We start from the raw sequence: 27,752 nt of genomic DNA on the forward strand, positions 1-27,752 counted from the left end.
TGGTCCATAGACCAGCAGCATTAGCATTACCTGGGAACTTGTTAGAAATGTGAAATCTCAGGCTCCACCCAGATCTGCTGCACCTGAACCTGCTTTTTAACAAGATCCCTAGGAAATAAATATGCACATTAAAGTTTCATATGCACGGCCTGTGTTCTGTTGGCTATTTCTGACACAAAGGAAGGAAAATTGACTATTGGAGGAAGCAGGCCTGTAGATTTGAAGAGTCCATGTGACTTCTCCAGGTCTCTAGACCCCTAGATTATAAAAGAGGAGAAAATTTTGTAACAACAGCCCCAGTCTGGAAGTTATAAAACCATTGCAGTTTGAGGTAAACTAGTATTAGATCTGTGTTTTTTGAGGTTGTGAATCCAGCCTCAGTAGAAAGTGCATGCAAGAAAAAGGAACATAATTACAAATCAATTACAAAAGCATCCTGGTGACTAGATATATGTGCCTCTCCAAGTTTAAACTATCATATAAAGATAGAAATATTCCTTATGAAAGATTTAAGATTTGGAGGTCAAAGGTTTCAAACTACTGAACAAGTGTGGTCTTTCCCATTTCAATTACCAACACATGAAATGTAGGATGTGGCCCATTAGAACTTTCACTTCCTTTGGGTTTATTGACCACCAAATTGGGAGAGAGCTTGTTCCTACAAGTTCTACTATAGTTGAAGACAATTATCTACTTACTGCTAATACTCGCTTGGTCTTTTCAGCTTGGTTGTGAGCCTGCTGAGAGCAGAAGCTGGCTTAAACTTTTTGTGGTACCCAAGAGAGCGATATATGTGTTTACAAAGTTTTCCTTCCCATTTAATGCTGATCGCCTCCTCCTAATATTATTTTATTATTGCACATCACTTTTTATTATGATCCACTTAAAATTTATTTGTAAATGGCCAGGGAATCAATATATTTGTCTCAGTTTTAACTTTGCTATATATCAAGGAATTCCTGACAATTCACTCGAACACCTGGGCCATGATATGCAGGCTTCCCTCTAAGATTAGTTGCTAAGAAAAAGGATTTTTTCAAGAAATTTTTTTATTGAAGTATAACAAATGCAAGAAAAGCCCAAATCATATGTGTACACCCTGATGGAGCATCACAAAACGAGCACCACTGTGCAACCACTACCAAAATAAAAAGATAGAAACTTGCCACCTTCCCAGAAACCGTCCGCACACTCTCCCCTTCCCCTCCCCAGAAGTTCCCATTATGGGGAGAGGTGGGCGGGTATGATTTAGTGTTTTGACAGTGAAGTCAGTTTTTACGTCAGATAATCCTAGAAATTTGCCAGGGAAGGGAATTGTGTGGCAGAAAGAAACCCCAGGCTTGCGATCAGGCAGACATTGATATGACTTTGAACATCTGGGAGCCTTACTTTATTTATCTTAAAATAGGAATAATAATACCTGGCTCAGTGTTTTCTGAGTGAAGATGTTAGATAATATAATATTATTTATTTGTTGGTTTGCTCTCTGGCATATAGGAAGCATTTGAAAATGGTGGTTGTCGTTAGAGCACACGTCTTGGGCTCCAGAGCAGCTTCAATAAGCGTCACGTTGGGCCTCACCTAAACTGATGAAGCTTTGTAAGAAAGAGCAGTAGCTGCATACACAGAAACACAGAAACACACACACACACACACACACACACACACACACACTCACATACTTCACAGGCACGGCCACAGAGGATTAAGCTCACACACCCTCCTATTCAAAAATCATGACTTCTGTGGAAACATCCCAACCCTGATTTCACAATTTGAATATTTCTTTTCTCTGGGAGGTGAGCTATGCCGTGCAATGAAACCTCTTGTGAAAATTCAGTGATATGAAAAACATTTGCCAAATCTCATCAGCCTTGGATGGCACTTGCTTCTTAGTTAGTCCCAAGAGTTGGAAGCTGACCCAAATGAGCCTGAGTATATCTTAGAATATTTCTGGAATGTGAGCTGGAAGCTGGGAACTGCTGGGAAAGACAGAGTTCATCCATCACGTGCTTGGAGTTTTTCAATAGTGTTGCTGTTGTGCTCACAAATTTGAATGTTTTATGCAACTAAATCATTGAAAACATGTGAACAACCTTGCTGCTCTTTCTCTCAGCGATCTCCCAGCCTTCTTTTGCTACCAGCACAGTCTTGAGGGCCATTAAGGGCAGTAATGTGAGTTAGCTGCTCAGGAACAGCCCTTGGGTGGGGTTCTTGCTATGCCAGGGTCTGGCTGTGAGCGCTGGGAACATGAAGCACAGAGAGGAGGCTAGTGAATCAGGACAAGGGGACATCAGTTCAAGAGCTTAATTTCAAATTCGCCATCACCAGTGCTCTGGTGAACACCCACATGCCAATCTTGTTCCAAGAGGGCCAAGCCATTACTGAGCCATTACTGAGTCAGTCTCCTCCATAGCATCTCAGAAAGACCGGCAACCAGGGGGCAGAGAGATGTGGACTGTCCATCCACTCCTCCAGGACTTGGTCCTTGTTTGAAAAGATGGAATTCTTGGGGAGATAAGGACCAAAGGTCTCTGTCCTACAAGCAACTTCCATTCCCTCGGACGCAGCTCTCACACCTCTTGTAGGTGAGAAAGGCAAGCAGGTCGTCTCTAGTATCTCCTTCCCCCCGTGTGTTTGTCCTTCACTTCCCTCTGCTCATCTTGTCATGTTTATGTCCCTCACAAGTCCACGTGATTCATCTCATCCTTCAGCAACCGTGTATCGAGCATTTCCAAAGTGTAGGAAACTATGCTGGGCAGTATAGAGAACACACACACACGAAACAAACAAACAAAAAACTGGCTTCCACCTTCAATAAGCTCATGGCCTATAAGACGCACACATTGCTATAACACTGTGTGTAGTCTCAGAAGTGCCCTAAGGAAAGCACAGAAAGATACAATGAAATAACTGAGGAAGAAATGGTCATTTCTGACCTCAATTTGAGGCCAGATCCTTTCTCTCCCATGGCCTCTGATGAAGAGTAAATATCTAGATGAGACAGAGTTCCACACACCAGCCAGCTGCCCTCCCCCTCAGGGCCATCACCCACTAATCCTAGTGAAGCCTCTGGATTTAACGACATTTTTCTTCCCTACCAGAAAATTGTACCAGGGAAAGACAAATCAACCAGCAAAGGTGCATATGCGCTATTCTGTCTTCCTCTGTTATTCTTTATCCTTCAAAAAATGCTTCGTGTGCTTTTGTTGTTGTTTTTTTTTTCAACTGAACAATGTTAATGGAACACAAATTTGTGTTCAAAAAAACCAATTCCACAGGAAATCCAAATCCTATAGATAAAGAGATTTGACTTTCAAAGTGAGGCTGTCATACCTCAGGTAGTAAGTGGTTTGTTTTTTAAAGAAAAAAGTACATAAAACCAAAATGACAGCGCCAGCTCCACTTCTTGCCAGATTTCCATCCTCAGCTCAGGAACAAACAACAAGCCAAGAGCGTTTCCAACAGCTTGTTTTCCTCTCTTGCTCGCTCTGGAGACTTTCTGATAAATAAATGAAGTGTGAGTTAACTCACTGATGATGGCTGACTTGTGGGTCCCGCCCAGGTCCCAAGGCAGGCAGCTGTCGTGGGGAGTGGTGCTGGCTGGTTCTTTTCAACAACCTTAGCAGGAAATGATGGTGACTCAGTCCAACATCTCAGTCGTTTTCCAAACTCTTCAGGCTTAAGGCATTTTTCCCTCTAACTGAGAATCCCCGGGACGTTTCGTGAGAATATATCTGAAACTCACTAGTGTTAGTGTGCTAATGTTTCCTCCTGTAAGCTGTTCTGGGGAAGGGTTCTGACTTCCTTCATTTTCAGGGCAGGAAACCCAACCTTAATGGAAATAAACAGCCAGAGGTGAGCACCAGCCTGGGGAATTGTTGAACGGACATTCGAAGTGGCTCTAAATTTATCCCAGCATGCTCCTTGCTTCCATCCTCCCTTCTCAGGCAAGAGAAGCTGTCCCTGGAGACTCCAATTGAGACTGGAGTTTGTAGCTGCTTTGCTAATTTACAGAGCACTCAGGCAATGCCCTTCCCCAGCTGGGAGCGACCCTGGACCCTCCTCCCACCTGCCAACCAGAGGAGGTTTTCTGGGGCCAAAGAACAGAGCTCCAAGCCAGCAGGAAACAACAGATCTGGAAATCTTAACCCCTCACTGACTGCACCACTCAAAGCTTCCCCAGACCTCACCTGGTTCCTGAAAGTTGCAAGGTCCTAAGTGGTTCAGTGAAAATAATATACTGTCGAAGTTAGCAGAGCTCAAGAATTCCCCTGGCGAGTGATTCCTATTTCCCTGACCTTGATGCCAAAGTCTGCTCCCTCACTCTGATTTGCATTTCTGCCCGGTAGGGACAGCTTTCACCCGTCAACGTGGAGATGTTATTTAACAATTTGTGTTCCTACAAATGCCACTGCTATGCTTTTAGAGGTCTTGAACCAGTTATGTTTAAGATCATATTTCCTCTTGCTTTCCACTCCTCTGCCCCTGCTGCCGTTAACACACACACACACACACACACACACACACACACACACACACACACCCCTCCTTTCACAAGGTACAGGCAGGGCCGGTCATGACGTGTTTTTGCTCTCTGTCCTTCCTTATCTTTTGTTGTTATGGCCTTTTAAAGGCAAAGCAAACTTTCCCCTCCTCCTGCTCCTCTCTCTACCATTTGAATTTTGTATCCACACCACTCCCCAGCAACTCCATTTGTTAAAAAGCAGATCTGTCTTGTATCAGAGCAATGCCCCCAGGGGACGGTCACCCAGCTTCTTCCAGCCCCTCCCAACAGCACACTGAGACGCCCTTACCCTTTGGAAAGGAATAAAACTGCTTGTGCAGACCCAGCCCAGACCAGGCAGGGCTCCCTCTCCCCCTCCAGACCCTCAGGAACCTCCTCCCTCAGTGGGCGGGCAGTCCAAAACCTTCATCTTTTTTTGTAAGTTTAAATATATTTGGTGTACAATATTATATTAGTTTCAGGTGTACAATGTGGTGATCAGGGAGTTGTGCTAAGTGAAATAAGTCAGACAGAGAAAGACAAACCTTCGTCTTTATCCAGATTCTTCCTCCTCTTCCAGGTCCCCTCCTCAGGTTTTGTTAGGTTACAAACTGAGAAGTATTAAAATCATCTCTACACTGTAATCTAGAGGGACCCAGTGAGACTAATAATTGCTAATAATAAATGATAAAAATAAACACATGGTTCATGTGTGGAGCAATTTGCAGTTTACAAAAAACTTGAATATGTGCTGTGATACTTTACAATTACCACATGATTTTTCCAGTGGATGTTGTTATTAATTCCATATTATAAAATGGGAAACAGAGGCCAGATGGAAAAAAAATAGTTACTTGCTCAAGATCACAGTAGGTAGGTACTGTGGGAATTCAAATAATCGTGGCAGACTCTCATATGGCACGTATGTGCCAGGCTCTGTTCTAAGCACTTTACATCATCCAATCCTACAGCAACTCTATTTTAATCTCATTTTACAGATGAGTAAACTGAGGCACAGAGCCATTAAGAAATCTGCCTATGGCCACCCAGAGCTAATAAGTGGTAGAGCCCAGATGAAAATCCCAGCAAGCTGGAGATGCAAAGGCATAGAGTCAGGAGAGGACAAAGGGCTTTGCTAAGAGGGTCACAGATCGTCATTACGTAGTCCAGTGTGTGACCCCAGCTCTGCAGGATCAAAGGCCTAGATTTGCTCACTCATTCAAGAGTGGATCCATTTCTCCAGGCAGGCTCGTGTTAAACTCACAAGACTGGAGCAATGCCCTACATGCCAAGCCTCATGATAATCGGGGGATTGTTTGCTAAGCATGACAGAAAAAAGAGACTTGGAGGATTTAGATGTTTAATGCAATCAGGCTGACACTGGCCAGCTACACTATAAGGACAGCCTCAATCTACAACTCCTATAGTCCCTTCTACCCCTGGGTCCTCTCCACCCGGACCTCTGCCTCCTTCCACTTCCTCCCTCCACTGTGACCCAGGTTGGGTAGGCGTCTATTCTCTCCAGATCTCCAGTCTCCTTCACTCCTTCAGGAACCACTTGCCTTTGAGCTTGAGAATGTTTTGGACTTGACCTGGTTATGGGGACGGAGGAAACACGGGGAGGGATGCTTCCTCTTCGGGAGCCTCCGTCAGTCACACCCAGAGTTGTCATCTCACATCTCTGCCTCCATTTTCGCTCAGTGCCTGTGTCAGGTCCTTAGGGATTTAGGTTTCAGAGGAGAGAACCATGAAAGAGAAAAAAAGGTGATTGGGACCTTACAACCCACCACCGGCCCACCCCACATGCCCTGCTTGAAATCAGACATTTCTGGTAGTGAAGCAATTCTACCAGAAAACTTCTGCTGGGTGCCAGGTATTCCTGAGCACCCAGGAACAGGACCCACTCCCAATCCCCAAGGAGCTGAGTCTGGCAGGCTGGGTGGGTCGGTGGGCTGGCACAGAAAGATGACTCAGGCCACAAAGATTTCAGCCCAACATGACGCATGGAAGACTTCTTAGAAGTCAGGAACCTCCCGTCTCACATGGTGGGAAGTGGGCCCTTGGGGACCAGGTCCAATGCTTGCAGCTCTGTCCAGCTGCCATGTTCTAGGTCCTGACTCAGTGACTTCAGAAGGGCTGTAAAATCCACAGATCCAGGAGGAGGCCCCGGCTCTGAAGGTCAGAATGGCTCTGGGCTCCCAAGGAAGGGATCCCTTCAAGTCCATGTCCAAGAAAGGAAGGTGTTCCCCAGTGCACTGCTGAGAAGTGCTCAGAGCAAAGATCCATGGTCCAAGATTGGCAGTCAGATACAGAGAAGCAAAGCTGGCACCTCCCTCCCTGAACACCTCCAAAGACCTGAGCCGAAAAACATCCACACCCAAAAACACCAGGGACCTTTCGGGATGACAGGTTGGCACATGGAGAGAGGATTGGGAAAGACAGAGGTGAAGGGTCAGGTGAGCCCTGCGCTATGCCCTCCCGGACCCTCACTCCCCCATGCCTGAAGAGCCAGGTCTCCTCCAGACACCAGTCAGCACCACAGACACATGAGAAGGCCGCACAGAGAAGCCCCTGACCACTGCCTGCCTGTTCCATCACCTGCCCTGTCTGCCACCTGCTCTGCCACCACGTGCCTTACTCACTGATTTTCTTAGCGGAGGAGGTAGCTCATTAGCGAAACAGAAGAACTGGACTTGGGGTGTCCAAAACACTGGGCTTTTGTCCTGGGTCTGCCATCAGCCAATTGTGCTTCCTTGGTCTTTCCATTCAAACAGCGCTTTAGCGTTTGCAGAGCACTTGCACGGACGTTGTCTCATTTGATCTCCCCAGCACTGAGATAAGCCGCGCAGGCACTGGTTATTGCCGGTAAAAGGGGAGCCCTTGCCAGCAGGGCCTTTGGGATTGTCAGTGACAAAACCCAACTGAAACCATCTGAAGCAAAAAAAGAGTGGAAGAGAGTAGTTTCCAAGGGAAACGGAGGTGATGTTGGCATAGGCTAGTCATGCAACCACAACAGGTGTCCCCATGGTTATGCCGGGGGAGGCTTCTCATTAAAGATTTAATGAGAAGTGACTGAAAAAGAAATAAACTGAACTTATCACTCTCACCGCTAAACTGAGCTGGTTGTGTCCCACACGTGGTGTTATTTAAGACTAAATAAACAGACTTCAGTTATTAATAACCAGACTTAAGAAATGAATTGATGTCACCCTATAACACAATTGGCTTATTGGGGCCGTGGAGCCAGACTTCACCCTTTGGGTGACAGTAGACTTTATTGTGGAGGAAATAGGTATCCCAACTTTCAGTCATCCAGGAAGGCGGTCCCTGGGGGGGGAGGAGACGAGGACACAGGACTCATTTTGGGACTAGGGTCAGTTGGTGAAGACGACTGGATTTTTCCAGTGAGGGTAAGGCATGAGCGGCCATGGAGGCAGACGAGAAGTGAGGCAGACGCCTGCCGAACAAGGCCAGCTTCCTGTGTGTGCAGCCTGGGCAGTCAAACACGGCCCCACAATGGAAAGGGCCTCGTGATTGGTTTAATATTCTGCTGTTGCCATCTTAATAATTTTTATACACAGACCTCCAAAAATTCTAGTGCAGCCCTGGGGACAATCTCAGCCTGGCCCAGGACAAACACTGAAACAGAGTCAGTGCCAGTGGAGGACATTTATTCACAATACAGATTCAAGACTCTGCCTCCAGAGCGGCTCAGATGCCTCTGGGAAGGAGGCCCGATGTAGTGAGTCACTGTTACCTGGGTCTCAGGAGCAGAGGAGCCAAGCAACATTATCCCCTGGGGATTTGCCTCCATCAGAAGCCAACTGCAGGATAACAGCCCCAGGAAAGCAAGCCAAGATTTACTGACACCAGGACCGCTCGGGGCAGAATCTCTTGCACTTTACCTCCACCTACTCTCACATCTTTTCTCACATCTCGTTGTATTTTAAGATAAAATACCTTACCTCTCTCCTGATTCTCCTTTCACTTGCCATCTGCCAGACAGCAAGGTGCTACAGTGGGGTTTAGTCCTTCTGCTTTTGTGGGTTATTATTAATCTTGCAAAGGCTGCGTGAAATGTTGAAATGAGTACGTTGCCTGAATGTTGCAGCTCGTTCCAATGCTTTCTCAGCGACAAACCAATCACCAGATCCTTAAATATTTAACACAAGGCACGATTGGGCCTTGGCATGTGGGTTTGAGGGGGGAGAAAAATAATATTAAAATAAGAAGAGCTGCATAGTCCAGTCAATTTAGTACCAGCTCATCTGATGATTTTACTAATTAACATGACGGCAAACAGAGTGAGCCAAGGGCTGTGATGGACCCCTAGAGCATATCCCTCCATGTAAGGAAAAAAAACATAATGAGCTGTGTGGCTTCAGTCATATTTGTAATATTCCATTTCTTTGGTAGGGTGACCCGTACATGGGAGTTTGTTTCATTATCTTTTTGACATACGTACACATTATATAAACATATGGTATTCATCAAATTTTTGTAACTTAAAATGAAAAATGAATAAGCAAATAAATGATAGGATTGGGGTTATGGGCTTGTGGTACAGAAGGTGGGAAGGTGATGGGGAGAGATGTGGGAGGCGTCAGAAACTTCCCAGGATGGAATTTTTGTTCTAGGACCTGTAGTGAAAGCAAGAAAAGACTTTCCTCCACTCCACTAAGAGTAGATTTTCAGCCACACAAGGGTTCAGAATGTCTCTTCTCTATTTCGGACACTTAGGAATAGTCTTACCCCTTCTTTAACTCTGAACCTGTCCCCAGAGGTCCCTTCAGCAAAACCAATGAGTCAGCCACCCTTCCTTGATGCAAGTCTCCCATGCCCTCAGGACAGGGCCATGTGACTTTGAGATCACAGGGGACTACGCTGGGGCAGGGCTTGTGCTGGGCAAGGGGAATTTGCGTGATTGCAGGGGACCCTTTTCCCTCTGAAGTTGGACCATAGGCCCTCATGAGTGACAACGTGAATCAGCGTCCAGACGCATATAATTACTAGAGGCCTTTCGGGGGACACTAGACTATACTAGCTGGGGTGTAGTGGAGAGAATCCATGTCTAGAGAACAGCATGAACAAAATCAATGGCTGCCAATCCTTACTCCATATGTGAGTGCCCGCCCTTGACACAGCATCGATCAGTTTGCGGGAGCTGGTGCACACACAACGTAAATCCATATTGGCATAAAGTTACCAACTGTCCTTTCTTGGGAAACACTGCCTACTACTCTAGGCAGTGTTTCCCAAGACTTGGGGTCCTCAAATGTCCTTTCTTTTGTGAAATTATGGTCCTAACAGATGGTTTAGCAGACACTTTCTTAACTGATCCCTCTCTTAAGCAACTTACTAGATCAACCACCAGCCTTTAGTGTCCTGGTGAAACATACTGACTTTCTACCTGTGGCAATGGGTAGAGTCTTCTCTTGAAGACCCACTCACTTCTGCTGTCACCCTCTGAGGTACCTGTTCAACCAGAGTTGACTCTGTTCGGGCCCAAACTTTTTTAGGCCGGTTATACATGTTAATTATAATTATGTCACTTCATTAATTCACTCATAACTAATCAATTAACTAATTATAACTAATCAAACTAATCAATTAACATTATAAACACAAAGGACATTGACGTGTGAAATAAGAGCGTGAACGAAAAAGAGAACTGTTCTTTCTACAAACATTAAATTAAATGCTTTGGAAAGACTCGAGAAAAGCATGTCATTTTTAAAAATGCTGTCGAATTAGGAATGAGGGAGAACGATAAAATATTCAGAGTAAAATCATAAAAATGAAAAAGGGTTTCGCAATCAGATTGCTTCCTAAGTGTCTGGAGTGTCTGGCTTCATGTTAGAGAAACTGAAACTGGAACTCCAGCACGAGTGTGTAGTTTATACAGAAAAGGCAGCGGGCCCCTTCTTTCCTCAGACCCACAGGCAAAGAAAAGGCTTCAGTTACATCAAAAATACTAGCAAATTACTACGCAGTTAGCAGTTAGATATTCTGAGTCAAAATAAAGCATTTAGAGAAAGAATATATCTCTTTCATGATTCCCTGATTTAACCAACTTTTTCAATGAACCCATCTCAATTCAAATTACATTGGATAAGAATGCACCTCCTACTTGGTAAAATAAAAGGTTGACCTGATATATCAAGCCCTCCTGATCTAAAAAATTGTTGATACATGAAATCAACTGATCCCAGCAGTTTGGCTCTTCTACGACTAAGCGGCTATGAACTCTATTTTTAAGGTGTCAGGCAATGGTAGCTTTTAGCCTCACTTCAGTCTGACATTTCTCTTAATCATGTATTTTGGAAGTTACCAGCCCAATATGCTTTCCTCCCTCAGCTAACTCTCAAAAAGACTCCAGCTTCTAAAGGCCAGTAATAGACACATAGTTCTCAAAAGGTGACTGTCCAAACCCTACAATTTTTATAAAGTAGAATCTTTATTAAATATTATTCATTCAAAAGTCAGAGGAGGGAAACCCCAGCAACTTCAGAGAGGCTGTAAATAATTAGACACTCAATCAGAGCTGAGTGGTAAAATATCATGGAGTTTGTCAACACAATGTGCTCTCCTGGAAATCATACAGCAAAATGGTAAATGCCAGCCTCACTCAGCCCAGAGGAACCATATCTGAACTTCCGCTTCTTTTGCAACAAAGGTGCTAGTCTAGCACCCAAAATCTGCTTTAGCAAAGAATTTATGGAACAGCCGGATACGGCTGAGACAACACGAAGATACCAATCTGTAAACATTATGACACAACTTCCTTTCAAACCTCTGGCATATATTTGCCTCACTCCTCCCAGCCTTGACCACTTCCCTAGCACTCTCTAAACTCTATTTCAGGCTTGAACAAACTGGGCTGGCTTCGAGGTGGATTCCTGCTGTCATGCCCCAACACCTAATGAACCCGAATACCTCCCTTGAGGACCACCAGTCGGAAATCTGCTCTGTCCGCCTATAGAGTGGACTGGACAGGTTTCACAAATGTCATGGGCTAGTCAACTCCATTTCTGAGGTCATGAAAAGGTCCCTTTTCAGACAGCCACCAATCCAGGGGACTGGAATTCTGGATTAAAACATTATAGCCAGTGATATACTTGGTAGACACCTGTTTTAAAGCTTGAATAAAGCAATTAAAAGTGCTAGTCTCCCTGTGTTTCTCGATTTAGATCAGAAGTTTCACGGCAGTAATCTTCATTAGTATCTGATTACCAGAAAAGATGAATTCCTTAGTATCCAACATAACCATGTACTTAGAGATTCTGTTTGGTGCTGGCTGCTTAAAAACTCAGCAGGAAAACCACTTTGTACACAGTCGTTAAAATGGCACAATGATTGCCTGGCCCAAGGCTTTCTATTCTGAATCTTACATTCCTACTCACTCAGCTTTTGCTCTGCTCTGAGCTTTTCCATTTAAAGATCTCTCTGTCGGTACTTCTTGTTCTGTAAATCTTCAAACAGCCTGGGTCAGACAGTCTCACTCTGACCCAACCAGCATAAATGACCAGCCCAACAATATTTAAGCTTGTTTGGGTTCTGCAAATTCCCCAGGATGGTAAAGCTCTTGAGATTCTAGGGAATTATCCAGGGAGTGGGAGCAGAAGCAAAGAGAGGCACATGCTGGAATGGCCATCCACCAAAGCCACCGCCCCACCCCCCCCGACACTTAGACACTTGCGGTGTCCATAGCTGTGAGAAATCAGAAAAGCCCCAGGACACACTGAAAACGGCCCACTAAACACTCCTACGGCCCCCATACCTGCTGGGACACTTGCCTGTGGCCCAGGCATAGCTCATTTCTTCCCAAGCCATGACTCCTTTCCCTGACACTTCATTCCAGGCCCTGCCAAAAGAGACCTCCGTGAAATAATAGAACTCGGTCCTCCAGTCGGGAGGAATCATGGCTCCTCACCTCTCTCCTGTTTCAGGAGGAGAGAAAGAAGTTGCTCCACTTCACACTTCGTGAAGTCGATGCTGAAATTCCTTAGGTGGCCCAGGTGGCCCAGGATGTCCTTCCTGGAATGATGGACACAGGTGTTCCTGCTCCTGAGAGCTTGCTCTGAGTTCCAAGTCTAAACTACATGCGTTATTTATTCATTCAGTCAATAAACATTCCAGAACCCACCGCTTACCAGACGTGAAACCAGGCATGGGGGCTACAGCGGTGAATAAGGCAAAGTGCTCACCTTCAGGCAGCTTACAGCCTAGTGGAGGGGGGGACACAACAAACCCACATACCAATAAGTAAGTTCAAAAAGTAGTAAATGCTATGAAGGAAGTAAACAGGGCAACGTGACAGAGAAATGGGAGGCGTAGCAGGGGCCACTGCCGTTGGGTGGACAGGGAAGGCCGCGCTGAGAGGGGACATTTGAGCTGAGAGGTGATGATAAAAAGAAGCTAATATTCCCATATGTGCAAGCAGAGCGTTCCACAAAGGAGGAACAGCAAGTGCCAACACCCTGAAAAGGGAGCAAGCCTTATCTTGTTAGAAGGACAGCTGAAAGGCCGGTGTGGCTGAGCAGAGCAAGTGAGCGGGAGAGTGGCCGGAGACGGGTCAAAGGGGCAAGGCAGGGACTCGTGGGTCCTGGGGCCTTGTGGGCTGGGGGAAAAGCCACCAGAAGGTGATAAACAGGGAGTGAGCAGGTCTGTGCTTTAAACACATCATTCTGGCTGCTGGGAGGAGAATGGGCTCAGGGACAGAGAATGAAAGAGGGACTCCAGGCAGGGAACTGGACGGTTGCACGGAGACAATGAGATATGACAGGATTTAGGTCACATTCTGGAGGTGAGGGCTGCCGGGACTCTGGAATAAAGACGATGAATCCAGAGTTTGTAAATATTCGCTAACTCTCCTGTGTGAGTCGCTGTGTGAGTGTGTGTACACACTTGCTAGCGATAAAACTTGGTAACTCATTGAACGCCTCTTTGCCTCGATTCCTCATCTGTAAAATGGGGCAGTAATCAAGGCACCCTCATGGGGCTGTCCTGAGGATTAAATTAGTTGCTGTAGGGAAGAGCACCGGCCACATAGTATCTGTTGCCTCTGGCTACTCTTAACAAATTACCACAAATTTAGTGGCTTGATGAAAACAATACAAATTTATTCTCTTACAATTCTGGAGGCCAGAAGTACGAAATCAGTTTCACTGGGCCAAAGTCAAGGTGTCAGCAGGGCTGGTTCCTTCTGGAGGCTCCAGGGGAAGATCCGGTCCTTGCCTGTGCCAGCTTCTAGAGGCTGTGGCGTTCCTGGGCTCCTGGCCGCATCGCTCCACATGCAGCTTCCATGTCACATTGCCTTCACCTCTTGTGACTGTCTTGCCTCCCTTTCATAAGGACCTTTGTGGTTATATTTAGGGCCTAGCTGGAAAATCTAGAATAATCTCCTCATGTCAAAAGCTTCAACTTGATTCCATCTGCACAGTCCCATTTGCCATAGAAGGCAACTGACGCTCACAGGGTCTGGGGATTGGCACATAGGTATCTTTGGGGCCCATTCCTCAGCCCACCACACGTGGTAAGCAATAAGTAACGATGCATTCCTATTACCGTTATCATCGTTAGTCCTCCCTCTGCAGCCCCAGAGCATGGCCCTGGACCCCTCCCAAGCCGTGTGCGAGAGGAAGGGATGTGGAGAGACCTCTGTGTATCTCCCAAAAGCTCTCTGAGACCAGGCCTGGAGCCTAGGTCAGCGCTGAGGGTGAGGCTAGCTGAATCAGGCAAAGGCCTCAGGCATCAGCTGGTCCCCATGCAGGGACAGGGAACAGAAAGCAGATGAGGCAGGAACATGCTGACAGGCCTTGTGTGGGGTGCAGGGGAGGCCTTAGCACCGGCTAAAGCACCCTGATGGCGCTGTATTCTGTGAGCCCCTCGTCGCTCCTGTTGGGCAGGTCACTGATGAGACCGTCCATGTTGCTATAGGTTGGCTCCTGGTCCGAGGTGTCCAAAGACACAGTTGCATAGCAAATGTCCTCATTTGGAAAGGGAGCCTGCAATAAAGACTCTTGGGTCAGGGAGGCTGGGAGGAGGCTAAGCCCATGGTCAGAGGAGGCCTCCGTGAGGCTGAGGGACAGACCCCCTCAGGGCTCCTGAAGTCCACTCTCAGGCCCCCCAGCTCCCCTCCCTGTATCCTGCCAGGCACCCTGAGCTCCTCCCACAGTAGAAGACACTCCCCTCAGCTCCGTGCCAGGCAGCGCAGTCTGCATGGAGTCCCAGGGTACTCGGCCTGCCAACACGAGGACCGTGTGTGACCAGGCTCTGGGTCCCCACTGCTGAGACCAGGTACGGAGACACTTTGGGCTCCTAGTATGGAGCCAAAAGCCTGGCGGAGCTCAGCAGACAGGTCTTTTAATAGCTGCCACTTTGCCTAGCACCCACCCTCCTCTGTGCAGGTCTGGCTCTGGGCCACACCGAGTACACACCATGGTGACATATTCCACTTCCTCCTGGTCCTTCTGGGCAGAAGGGCGGGACCTTGTGAAGGCCTCCTTACGGGAAGAGCTGGGGAAGGTTCCGGTCTGCGTCAGGGTCAGGTTGGCGTAGCAAATATCGTTCTCCAGGGGCTGGACCACCTAGGAGAGGGAGCCCAGGTTTCTCTCGCACAGGACACCAGCCTTCTGTTTCCCTGGGCCCCTCACTTCTCAGTTCCCCATGCTGTCCCCTCCCTGCCTTCCTCCATTCTGGCTGTTTCTAGCACCCCCCGCCGTTCTCCCAGGCCTTGCAGCTGGGCTGTGAGTTTGTGGCTACTTGGGTATGTGGTTTGTATGATACCTTTGGACCCCAGTGCTCCTGGGAGCTGGAAAATGAGGAAGGAGGGAAAGGAGCTGTCTGGTTCTCTGGTCTGACCTCAGGGAGTTTCTTACCTGCTCTGGGGCTGTCCCAGCAGCTAAAAGACAAAAACAATCAGAATTAGAAAGCCTATTCTGGGACTCACAGGGGCCACCAGGTCTGGGGGAGAGAAATACGGAAGGAAAGAGGTAAATTAGGCTCCAAGCTCAGAGACAGGAGACCTGGTTCTAATTCTGACTCCCCAGAAGACACTCGGTGACACGGGGCCCTTCACCTCCCTGAGCTTCCATTTTTCTACCTGAAAAATAAGGAGACCTCAGCCCATCTGTTGCCCATGACACACAACTGTGACATCAACTGATCGGTGGCCCTGCCAGCCATCGGCTCTCCTGGGATTAAGTTTCCTCCTGTGCAATCCCAGGCTTAGCCTGGGACTCCTGCCGGAAGTGCTGCCTATTACCCCACCACGTGCCTACCTGGTTCATCGCTCACACCCACCTCCCCCCGCCACCAAGGCTGTCTAATCCCTCCTTCCCCAGCTCCCACTGCCCTTGACTTATGTCTGTCTCGTCGCCTTTGTCCCACTGGATTCTGGTTCGTCTTCAGGTGGGCTGTGGGCTACAGGGTGGCTGAGCCTGCCCCTTCTTTGTATTCTTGGTGCCTGGCTGTGTCTGGCACACGAGTGCCCATCAGTAAAAGCTGTCCGCAGAGACAGAGGATTGAACCAAGCTGCCCTCCAAATGGAGTGTGCGACCTGGGTCAGCACAGTGGACCAGCTTTCGGGTGTTCATTGGCTCCCCTTTCTGCCCCTTGGCCCTCCCTCTACCCTCTGCTTTAGAGACAATGGAGAAACAAGAAGTTTTTCCCCTGATTTTTAGTTTCAAAAGTCTAGATACTGAGAAGCACAGAAAGTACCTAGAACTTAAGTCAGAGATAATACATTTGGGAGAAAACATGATGAACATGGGTCAGGCACGCTGCCCCCCAAACCACAAGATCCCCCAGGCTGTGGAGAGGGCACCATGAGAGCTTAGGTCCCAGAGGGTACTGAGAGGAGAAGGTGGTGCAGTTACGTGAGAATGGGGAAGTGGAGCCAGACAGGAAAAGGGTTCGGTTGAGGCCACACCTCGTGATGGATAAGTGCAGGCTCGTGAGCGATGAGTCTCTTCCCTAAAGAGCAAATTTACACAGAACAGTAGGTCAGCCGGAGCAAAGGCTGGGGCAGAGGAGGAGCAAAGGTAGGAGTCACAGCCAACCTTTTTAATAAAACCCAGAGAACTGTGTGTGTGTGTGTGTGTGCGTGCATGTGTGCGTGCATCTGTGTACATCCATGTATGCATGTGCACACATGTATATTAACTGTGTGTGTCTGTGCATGCGTGTGTGCACATTTGCTCGTGTGTGTGTGTGTTTCTCCCTAGCCCCAAGTCAGCTCAGTACCTCCTTGGTAACCATATGAATTCCACTGAAGTGGATAAGTGTGATGCCCTAAATGGGCTGCCTACCTAAGGCCATTGCCACCTCTGCTACCAAGAGCCAAGCCAGGAAACCGAGAGAGGTGGGTCAGAGAGAAGAGGAGGGATGTTCAAGGCAGACAGCTAACGCCAACACCTCCTGGGTTCAGCTGCCAGTGGCCTTTGGTACAGTGCCCCCTTCCAGACCAGGTGGGTAATCCCTTGACCAGATGGTTCCTGGATGACATTTCTGGCCATTGGCCCCACACATTTGTACCCAGCCCAGCCCCAGCCCCATCTCAGCCAGATCCCCTCACCTTTCTTCTGTCGCTTCACCATTCTCCAAGCCAAGATGGAGGCCGCCACCAAGAGAAGCAGCAACACAGCAAAGAAGATGGGCAGGAGGATGTAGAGCTTAATGGAGTGACCGCTGGAAAAAACAGAAGACACCCATGCAGCCTGGCTCACCTTCGGGCCTTATCCCATTTACCTCATAGCAAGGAGGGCCATACACCTTTTGATCTGTGGTTTCCAGACTGGGAACCCCCACTCCTGAGTGCCCTCAAAAACGGTTTAAGAAAAAGTTTCAGTAGGTCTAGAAGCCTAACAGCAATTGCATGACAACAGGCGCCGATAAGTTCTCCCTGCTTCTACACGTATCCTCTGTACTGGTTGACTAGCGTCCCTGACCCCATAATTCATGTTCACGGAGAACCTGTGAAAGTGATCGATTTGGAAATAAGATCTTTGCAGCTGTAAGGTGACGTCCTCCTGGATTACGTTGGGCCTAATCCAATAACTGGAGTCCTTATAAAAGGGAGATGTGGGCACACACACCGCAGGAAGAAGGCCGTGGGAGAACAGAAGCAGAGATTGGAGTGATACGGCCACAAGCCAAGGAACGCGAAGGACCGCCAGCCACCACCAGAAGCTAAGAGAGAGGCCTGGGACGGATTCTACCTTTGAGCTCCCAGGAGCCAACCCTGTCAACACCGTGATTTCAGATTTCTGGCCTCCTGAGCGGTGAGAGAATAAATTTCTGTTGTTGTAAGTCCCCCAGTTCATTATGGCGGCCCCAGGAGGCTTTCTGTAGTTCAGCATCAACAGAGCAACCAGGGGAATCCTTTTAACCAAAAGTTCGAGCACATCCATCCTCTGCTTCCAATCCTGAAACAGCCCCATTTCGTGCCAAGAAAACAGTCAAGGCTGACAATGGCCTCCACTCCCCCAAACTCTCTTTCCTCATGTCTCACTATGCTCACTTTTGCTGGCTCTACTGGGAGGGAAACGGCTGGGGTCCTTAGAAGAAGAGATTAGGATACAGACACACACCGAGTGGAAACCATGGGAAGACACAGGGAGAAGACGGCCATCTACAAGCCAAGGACACAGGCTTCAGAAGAAACCAAGCTTGCTGCCATATTGATTCAGACTTCCAGCCTTCAGAATTGTCCAGAAATAAATGTCTGTTGTCTAAGCCACCCAGCCTATGGTACTTTGTTATAGCAGCCTTGACTATCAAGGACTATCTCTTACTCACCAGATATTCATAGAAATTTGTAAAATAAATTCATCCATCAATTAACTCTATTTGGTACATTAATTACCTCTTGGTCGTAAGTGCCTGGAGGGCAGACACTTGATTATTTCGTTCATCCTCGTATCCCTTGGTGTTTCTTAAATTAGTAATAGGCTTGAGTGGGTGCCCAATAGTTATTTGTTGAATAAATGAATGAATTATCCATTCAAAGCTGATCAAAGATCCTAATTAGTAATTACATATGGCTTTGATTCATAAAATGAGGAAACTCCTTAGCTATTACTTATTAAAAGCAGTTTGGTAGAAAGAACCTCTCCAAACAGAGGGCAAATGGAAGAGGGGAAAAAGGGGTCCTTGGGACAGAAAGATTGGGGATGTCCCATAGGGCGTCTGTGGGAAGGTTCAGCAATAGATCACAGCAGATCTAGAAACAAAGGCAAGAAGGCCAAGCAGAGTGAAGGAGGAAATGAAAGGCACCTCTCAGCTTCCAGAGAGCCCCTTTGGCTGCCATGGCTGGGCAGAGCACTAAAAAACATGAGCGGGTCTCAGTTTCTTTCTCTGTAAAACGTGTGTATCTACCCATCCTTCCTCATAGGTTGTTGTTGGCAGGGTCAAAGCATTAACAGAATAAAGGACGGGAACGTCCTCTGTGAGCTACCACACGCTCTAGAGACATGTGGGACCATCAGTATGACTGCTGTTGCCATAGCAGTGGTTAGGGAAACAGGACTTCCCCAGGCCCTCCCTGTTCTCCCAGAATTTGGACCAAGAGCACCACGACCCCCACGCATGCCCTGGCCGTGTGTGCCTGCTCATCCGTACTCAGCTCCGCAGGGGATGCTCCATGTCTGTGTCTCCAGAGCTCAACGCAGTACCAGCCATGAAGACATTAACTCAGTAAAAATGGGATGGATGAAGGAAAGAACCAAAACCTGCAAACTGCACTGAGCTCCAGCAGGAAAGGTCTGGGGGCTCCAAAAACACTGTGCAGCCTGATAGCAAGTGGAAGGGGCCCCTGACATCCTGGCTGGGACCTAGGACTACAAAAGGGTCCCCACATTAGAGGAGTTTGGGGCACGTAGGCCACAGGGAACAGCAGCATCAAAGCTAACTTACCTGCCATCAGAGTGGTGGCTGGTCACCGTCGGGACGTCTGTAGTGTTTTCTGGGGCGACTTCAGCTGTGAACATGTTGTTGGTAGACGTGGTAGTGGGGGTGGTCGACACTGTAGTTGTTGCTTGGCATACAGACCAGATTACATTCTACTCTGCCTGCTAGCCTGCCCACAGCCCTGCATGTGGCTCTGAGCCTAGGGGTGTGGGGGGTGCCCTGGTCTGAGGAGCCTGGAGCAGGGCTGTGGAAGGGGCCTATGACCTGGACCGCTCATACCTCCCTGGCCTCTAGGAGACTCAGAGCCTCAGAGGCGGGTAGCGCTGGGCACAGGTCCAGGGGGGGCATCAAGCAGGCCCTGGGAGGGGGAGGAGGCCCAGGATTGCTTCAGGTCAAGGGCAGCTGGAGTTCAGCTGAAATTGAAGCACTCCTGCTGCTTATGACAGGGCTTCGGCCAATGCCTCCTCCGTCTTATTTATCCAGCAAAGACAGGAGCAGAATGGAGGCTTACCAGGTAACATACCCAAGATCTGTGACTTCCAAGGTCAGAACCAGCCCTGAACAAAATGACGATGTTCAGGAAGCATCTTTACTTTAGACAAGTTTCTAAGTTTCTACAATGGGGATAGTTCCTTCTCAGGAATACTGTCAGGAGGACTCCATGAGACAGTGAATGTGCTGTGCTTTGCAGGTATAACAGGCCTCCCAGGTTCCAGGTTTTGTGGGGGTTCTGTTGACTGTGTGCCACAAGTGCCCTGTGAGCTGGCACTGCCTGTCCAAGGGTCGGCAGAAACAGCCCGACAGATAAACATGTTCAAAGCAAGTTATTCCCAGGAGTGTCTGCATTCTAGGAGGACTTAGGAAGAGAGTGTCATTAAACCCAGATACATAAATGGCTCATGGTGGGCTTTCAGGCACCAGGAATGCAGCTCTTTGACTTATGGGGCCTTTCCAGACTTCAGAAATTAGGCCCCCATCCAATTTCTGGGCCTCTTTCTCCCTGAGATTGGATGTGGAATGAGGGATGAGAACAGCAGCTGTGAAGTCCCAGCTGCACACTCCACAAAGAGCAGGGCTATCTGGGCACCAGAGGTCCCAGGAAAGCATTGCAGGAATTGAGGTCTCTGGGTCCCAAGGAAGAGGGTCCTTTTGACCCACAGGCTAAAACTGGGACCATCACCTTCATCTCTATGGACAATAGACTCAGGCGCTGAGCTGTGCAGAGAAAAAATATATATGCCAATGAGGCTTGATCCCATCCTGGAGAAGGTCCTGGGAGCCATGGAAGCATCTCAGAGAAGCCTTGCCCCTCCCACGCCCAACCGTCAGTCAGGGTTCCACAAGGCCTCAGGACTCAACCACCCTGTGACAGTTCACTCTGAGTGAGTTAAGTCACTACAGAGGGACCCTAGGGACTAGGACAGAGAAGACCATGAAGAGACACACTCACATCCTCTTACCTGGATCGATGGTCACTACAACTTGGACCCCAAGGTCAGTTCCAGTTCTCTGAATCCCACACCAGTAAGTGTCTGCATCATCTTGCCTGAGCTCCTTCATGGTCACGGTGAATATGTGGCTTGTCTGATTGTCCCTGATGGACACACGGTCCTTCTGCCACTCTGATCCAGCGGTTTTAACTAGAATCTTGCAGGAACCCCAAACAGCTCCTCTGCACCACCACTTCACGTAGGTCTTCCATTCGGGGTCATAGCAACACTGCACGGTCAGTGAGCCCTGCTCTGGGCCTCTCACGGACGCTGGGCCGTGGATGTTGGAGAAACAGCCTGGAAAACACAAACCCATGTACCTGTCACCTCTCACCTGAGGGCGGGGCCGCAGCTTCCTGCATTGTGACTAGCTCCAATTAATCCAAACGTCTGATGGGTCGAATAGAGTCAACAAGGGAATACCCCTTCCACCAGACAGACCTTTTGTCCTTTAAAATTCCACTGGGTCAGAGTCACCGTGAAAATCACCTACGAGCACAACTACAAATCTCAAAGAAACAAAAATGTTGACACTGAGCAATAACAGCTTCTTGCAATTCACCCCTCTCCCCGTCCCTATGGCCAATATCATCTTGGTATTTCCAGCAATGTCCTTATGCAGCCATCTCTAGGGCACTGGTCTCATGGGGAGGAAGTACCAGAGGACCCATTTCCACAGGAGAAGGACCACTGCCTTGACCTGTCCTCATGATCACTGGGGGTCCAGCTGAAGCATCCTCACCTCCTGGCTGTGCAGAGGCTGTGTCCCTAGTGGTCCGAAGGGTTTCTAGTGGCCGTACAGTAAACACCCCGCCGGGGCACCTTTGAAGTTGACCGAAACAGTAATACCAACTGTGGACTCATGCCACGCAGATCCCATTTTCTCCACTGAATTGCTTTGATTTCTTTGTCAAAAAGCAAACTTGTGAGTTGTTTATGGATTTTCCGTTCTGTTCCACTGGTCCATGTGTCTGTCTCTCCTTATGCCAATCCATACTGTTTTGAATACTAGAGCTTTGCAGGAAGGCAGGTATTATAGAGTGAAGCAGCATTTTATTATCATGTATGTTCTTCTGGTTCTCTTTTTTTTCCTCATCTTTTAAAAGATTCAGGGTATGGAAAAATGTTTGTTTGTGGGGGTTTTTTTTTTAAACATTTTATTGGGGAAGGGGAACAGGACTTTAGTGGGGAACAGTGTGTACTTCCAGGACTTTTATCCAAGTCAAGTTGTTGTCCTTTCAGTCTTAGTTGTGGAGGATGCAGCTCAGCTCCAGGTCCAGTTGCTGTTACTAGTTGCAGGGGGCGCAGCCCACCATCCCTTGCAGGAGTCGAACCGGCAACCTTGTGGTTGAGAGGACGCGCTCCAGCCAACTGAGCCATCCGGGAGCTCAGCGGGAGCTCAGCGGCAGCTCTGCTCAAGGTGCCATGTTCAATCTTAGTTGCAGGGGGCACTGCCCACCATCCGTTGAAGGACTCGAGGAATTGAACCGGCAACCTTCAGAGTTAGGAATACAGAGCTCCAACCGCCTGAGCCACCGGGCCGGCCCAAAGTGTTTCTTTACTGTAAGGAAAACAATACTTCCAGCATGATGAAAAATGATAGCTGTCACTTAAGCCTCAGTGACAGACCCTGGGAAGTGGTGAGGACCACAGGGGACCTATGCAAAGGCAGGGCCCCCATTCATTCCATGTCAGCCGATGGTCCTCATGCAGGCAGCAGGCTCTGTATTTTCAGATCTTTTCATTTTTCTGGAGTAGCCAGAAATCTGGATCTCATGTGGAACCTCTCAACTTTAAAACAGCAGATACAAACTGGGCCCCACAAACCCTGTCTGTTGGCTGGACCTGGCGTCCGTGTTGAGCTCCTGGTCTATATTCAGAAGTAAGGCTCTTTTCTATCATTTTCTTTGTGCTGTGTCAAGGTTTGGTATTAGAGATACGTTAGTTTCACAAAATTAGTCTGGCAGATTCCCGTCATTTTTATACTCCGTTATCAGAACATAAATATAGCAAAGAAATTTTTGTTTCTTTAGAACCCTAAAAAGTTATCTACAAAACTACCTGGCAAATTCTTGATTGGGGTAAATTCTTTTTGTTGTTGTGGTTGTTGGCGGTGCCTTCGCTTTATTTAGACTTTTAACCTCTCCTCATGTTTTTAAAAATATTTGTATTAAAATATATCTGGCATACAATATCATATTAGTTTCAGGTGTACACCATAGATATTCAACATTTATATACTTAACAAAGAGATCACCATAGGCCTAGCTACCATCTGACACTGTACCACGCTATCACAATTTTATTGACTATATTCCCTGTGCTGTACATTACATCAATTGGAGCAAATTCTTTGATTACTTAAAGTTATTTTCCCATCAATATTGATCTATTCAAGTTTTTTTATTGTTCTTGAATCAATTCCATTGTTTTGTTTCCCAGAAACTCATCTATTTTATGGAGTACGTATTAGCATAAAGTTCTGCAATTATAAAGTATCCTTTTATAATTAAAATGTTCATATCGATTATGATTACGCATTTTGAGTCCACACACTATTTCATTTTTATTGATTACATGTGCCACAAGGTTTCCTCCTTTCCTGTTTCTCCTCCTTCTTTTTTCCACACTAGACCAGTTCTGAGATATTTCTGTTCCTTACCGGCACCCACCTGGTAGCACAGGTCTATCTGTGTGTCGTCAAATGGTCTCTAGTTCTCACCACTTTGAACTTGGCTTTGCCAGAGATTCTGATACAATCTGAAGTTTTCATACATCGTATATAAATATCCACTCTTAGCTGCCCTGTTAGCCTGTCTCCCCTGAGCATTTGGTTTGGGGCCTGACTCTCGAAGCATCTGGGCAACTCCCTGCTTGGACCCCTCTGTCCAGGTGCCCACTCGTCATCACCCTCGGCAGAGCACCCTCCTGACAGAGGGCAGCCCTGAGCTCCAAGGACCACCATCTGCATCAGGTGTGTTTATTCACAGCCTACATGATCGATTGGGAACAATCCTAGATCAGGAGGAAGCTGAGCCCCAGGAGGAGGTAATGGCCCCCATCTCCAGCCCAGCACAAGACATCAGCTAGTCTCCACGCTGGGTCAGCAGAGCTGGAGTCTTGTCCATCTCGGCCACCAGTTAGGGAGCAGCTCAAGTTGGACAAGGCAACTCATTTTTCTCTGAAAAAAAATAGGGTAATTAAAACCCTCTTCCTTATTCACAGAAAATGAATGCTATAAAGCCCAGTGGGAACTGGTTGATGTTTTTTTTCTTGTGTACTTTTAAAATAATGAGCCCTTTAGAAGCGGGAAGCAGTGCCAGGTAAATTTGTTACTTGTGATTGGACGTTCAGGGGTAGAGGCTGGTGAGAGGTGACAGGTTCACACTGGCGGCCAGGTTCCTAGTTAACGCGCAGCAGTGCCTGTGGCTTCAGACAGACCCTCCCAGTCTGCCTCAGTCACACCCAAGCCACGAGCACACACACTCACACCAGCACTACTCTCACACCTGCTCACCATTGAGCTCTCCCGTTTCCACACGTCAGAAGAAAAGCAGAGCTTTATGTGTGTTCCCTGCCAATTTCTCTCCTAACACCTCACCCAAAGTCAGCCTTCTCCATATCTGCGCCGAAACTCGGGACTTTGCGTCCAAGTACCGCCCCCAACTCTTCCATTATCAACCTAGTGGTCCTGGGCATGTCGTTTTCCTCTCCTAAAACCCTTTCCCCAAGGAGATAAGAGTATCTTCCCAACCTGCCACACCAGGCTGTTCTGAAGCACGAAACAAGCCATATGGCCTTCCTGTTCCTCAAACGTGCCAAGGCCAAGCTCATTTCCATAGCAGACACTTGCTGTTCCCTGTGCCTGGAAAGCTGTCCCTGATCTTAAGTGCTGCTGCTTCTCCTCTTCCGGGTCTCAGCTCAGGGGGCTCCTCAGAGGGCTCCTTCCAACTCACGCTGGCCAAAGCCTCCCGCTCGCCCTAAGTCTCACTGTCAGGGCACCAGCGTGGCTTTCCTCACAGCACGTGTCACATTTTGCAAGTATCTTTTTCATTCCTATGGCTGATGGAATGAATGCTCAAATCAGACCACGGAAGAGTCACAAACCAAAAAGGGCTATCCGGTTGCCTTGAACACCCAGTTCTAGAGCCTCAGATCCACACACACTCCAGGGGCGACCCAGAAGCTTCTCTCAGGAGAACTCTACTGCTCCCAATTCTTCTCTCTGTTCCTTGATATTGCTCTTACTGAGCTACCACTCACATAGCATACAATCCCCCCTTTTAAAGTGTACAATTCAGTGGTTTTTAGGACCTTCACAAGCTGTGCAAACATCACCACCATCTAATTCCTAAAAGAAACCCCTTACTCATTAGCAGTCACTTTCCTTTACTCCCTCCCCACCCCCAGCTCTTGCAACCACTAATCTACTATGTCTCTATGACTTTCCATATTCTGAACATTTCATATAAATGGAATCATACAGTGTATGGCCTTTGTGTCTGGATTCCTTCACTTAGCTTCATGTTTTTGAGGTTCATTCATGTTGTAGCATGTATCAGTACTTCATTCTTTTTTATGGCTGAATTGTATGGATAGACTACATTTATCCATCCATGAGTTGATGCATATGTGGGTTGTTTCCACTCTTTGCCTATTACAAATCATGTTGCCATGAACATTTTCATCCAAGTTTTTACATGGATGCATGTTTTCAGTTCTCTTGGGCATTTACCTAGGAGTAGAATTGCTGGGTCCCATAGTAACCACATGCTTAGCATTTTCAAGAATGTCAAATTGTTTTCCAAAGTGACTGCACCCCTTTACATTCCCATGAGCAATGTATGTCCTCTCCAATTAGCGTTAAGAGTCTCAATTGTTCAGTTCTACGAAAGTAGAAAGAGGAAGACTGGGCCTGGGGGTGGTGGGGTGGTTACAGCAATCATATTGTTTCTGCTTCATTAAACACATTCACTCATTCAACTAATACTATTTGTCTAATCTGTGTGGTTGCAGGTGAAAAATCCCTTTCCTCCTGAAGCTTAAATTCTCTCAAGATGGGGGGAGGAAAATAACGCAAGGGAATTGCTATTTTAATTAGGGTCATCAATGAAGGCCTCAGTGAGAACCAAAAACATGAAAGATGGGAGGGACCTTTGGAGCCTGTGGCTATCTGGGAAAGCGCATTCTGGACAGAAAAAAACAGCAAGTGCAAAGGCCCTGAGGCAGGACTGTGCCTAGCATGTTCAAAGAACATCTAAAAGGCCAGTGTGGCTGAAGTGGGTTGAGCCAGGGGGAGCAGAGTAGAGGAGAGACCTGAGAGATGGTGAGGTAGAAGAATCCAAACGGTGAGCACCTTGTAGCCTCCGTAAGGACTTTTTACTCCAAGTAGGATGGGAAGTCGTCAGAAGGTTTTGACCAGAGGAGAGACAAGATCTGGCTTCCATTTTCAAAGGATCATTATGGGATATGAAAAAAGAGATGGATGCTCCCTGGGAAACCTAGAAAGACAGAGGCTCCAAACACAAAGGTGGGAGAGAAAGGAATTTGAGGGGGAAGGTGTGGTCAGGTCACATTTGAAATGTCAACATCTGAGTGTAGTTCAGTGGGCAATTGGATAGACAATTCTGGAGTCCAGGCTAGGCTAGGGATACCAAATTGGAGATTTGTATAGAGATAGTGCTTAAGGCCACAAGAGGAGGCAGAGCAACAAGGGAGTGAATCTAAATAAAGAAGAAGCCCAAAGACTAAGCCCTGAGGCCCTGCAACATGTCAAAGTCAAGAAAATCCCCTTAACTTTTGATCAAAATGGTATCCATCAACTTACAGTTTAATTCAACCTGCTATCACTACCCGTATCTCAGCCCCTCCTTCCTTCTTCTTCCGACAAAGCTACCTCCTCTTGACTTTTCACTATTTCCTTCTACCCCAAATGCCTAGAATCACCGTTCCCTCCCTATCTAGCAAACTCCCTGCTTTCCTTCCTTCAAAGCCCCCTCCACCTTCACTTCTTCCCCAAAGCCTTCCCTTGCTCCTAACACATTCACAAAGGTCCAGGAGCAAGTATTCACCAGCATTCCTGAGAACCAGGTCCCCTCTGCTTTGACCAGTGAGGCCCATCTGTCCATTTTGAATTACCAGCCCCTGGGTGTTCAGGAACTATGCCGTGTGCTGGGTTCATCACGAACGCCATGCTCAATATCTCCGCATTAGCAACTGTAGGCACTGCAACACTGGGTGAGTGACTGAGTGGATGAAACATGCAGGCTCATGGCCCGGAGGAACGACCTAGCAATGGGGTCCCCTTCTCAGCAGGACACCTGCTGGGCCCCCTCCTCCATCTGCCAGCCACTTCCTCCTGCCCCATGACATTTTCCCACAGGTACAGACGCAGACCCCACTCACCTGAAAGCAGGCAGAGAAGGGGGAAGAGCAGCAGCAGGTACATCTTTCTCCACACACGGGTCCTCCTGGGTCAAGCCCGTCAGCAAGAGCAAACTACAGAGTAAACTCCTTCATCTTGCAACCTCTACTTTTGTTCAGTCTTGCTGTTGCACTTCCTTCTTTGGTCACTTCCCACTGATGAATAAAACTAAAAGAGGAAGGAGGGGGAATGGGTGAAATGGCAAAGCAGTTAGCAATGCAAGAAGTCATAGAGGTTGTGAATAAGCTTTTGAGAAATACCTTCCTGTCCTGAGCCACATGGGCCCGCTAAAAAGAGAACTTTGCAGTGTTTCTAGGTCTCCTGGAAATTGCAGACACAGACCCATGGGCTCAAGCTGTCTCTAATGCAATCCTCTCCACAGGTGGGTAGACAGGGGCAGGGGACACCAAGCTCCATCGGA

General features: G+C 47.6%; 2 protein-coding genes across 8 annotated transcripts in view; one reads left to right on the forward strand and one right to left on the reverse strand.

Moving 5' to 3' along the window:
• Positions 1-27,752, forward strand: part of RAB37 (RAB37, member RAS oncogene family) — a 47,834-nt gene that overhangs the window by 1,472 nt on the left and 18,610 nt on the right. The gene's annotated exons all lie outside the window — the stretch shown is intronic.
• On the reverse strand, positions 5,319-27,487 carry LOC109454684 (CMRF35-like molecule 1). 3 transcript variants are annotated; one of them, XR_012492089.1, is made up of 8 exons: positions 27,313-27,487; positions 20,878-21,204; positions 19,424-19,544; positions 17,085-17,197; positions 15,388-15,410; positions 14,947-15,096; positions 13,641-14,514; positions 5,319-6,223 (listed from the first exon to the last, which is right to left on the reverse strand). XR_012492089.1 is itself a non-coding variant. In XM_019745512.2 (7 exons), exons 1-7 carry the CDS (start codon positions 27,353-27,355, stop codon positions 14,359-14,361), a joined length of 933 nt encoding a protein of 310 aa, XP_019601071.2. In that variant the 5' UTR covers positions 27,356-27,487; the 3' UTR covers positions 13,609-14,358. The 3 variants fall into 3 exon arrangements, 2 of the variants coding, with proteins under 2 accessions (XP_019601071.2, XP_019601073.2); XM_019745512.2 differs by lacking the exon at positions 5,319-6,223 and having other exon boundaries at positions 13,609-14,514; XM_019745514.2 differs by lacking the exon at positions 5,319-6,223 and having other exon boundaries at positions 13,609-14,514; positions 19,424-19,487; positions 27,313-27,486.

The sequence above is a fragment of the Rhinolophus sinicus genome, linkage group LG15, assembly GCF_036562045.2.
Source record: "Rhinolophus sinicus isolate RSC01 linkage group LG15, ASM3656204v1, whole genome shotgun sequence".
NCBI lineage: Eukaryota > Metazoa > Chordata > Mammalia > Chiroptera > Rhinolophidae > Rhinolophus > Rhinolophus sinicus.

Excerpts from the sequence above, each read along its gene's own strand:
- LOC109454684 (XM_019745512.2), bottom strand. The coding sequence starts at position 27,355 with ATGTACCTGCTGCTGCTCTTCCCCCTTCTCTGCCTGCTTTCAG. Across the intron at positions 21,205-27,312 it reads CCTTCTCTGCCTGCTTTCAG|GCTGTTTCTCCAACATCCAC; the intron begins GTGAGTGGGGTC and ends TGTGTTTTCCAG. Across the intron at positions 14,515-14,946 it reads AAGTGGAATATGTCACCATG|GCTCCCTTTCCAAATGAGGA; the intron begins GTGTGTACTCGG and ends TCTTTATTGCAG.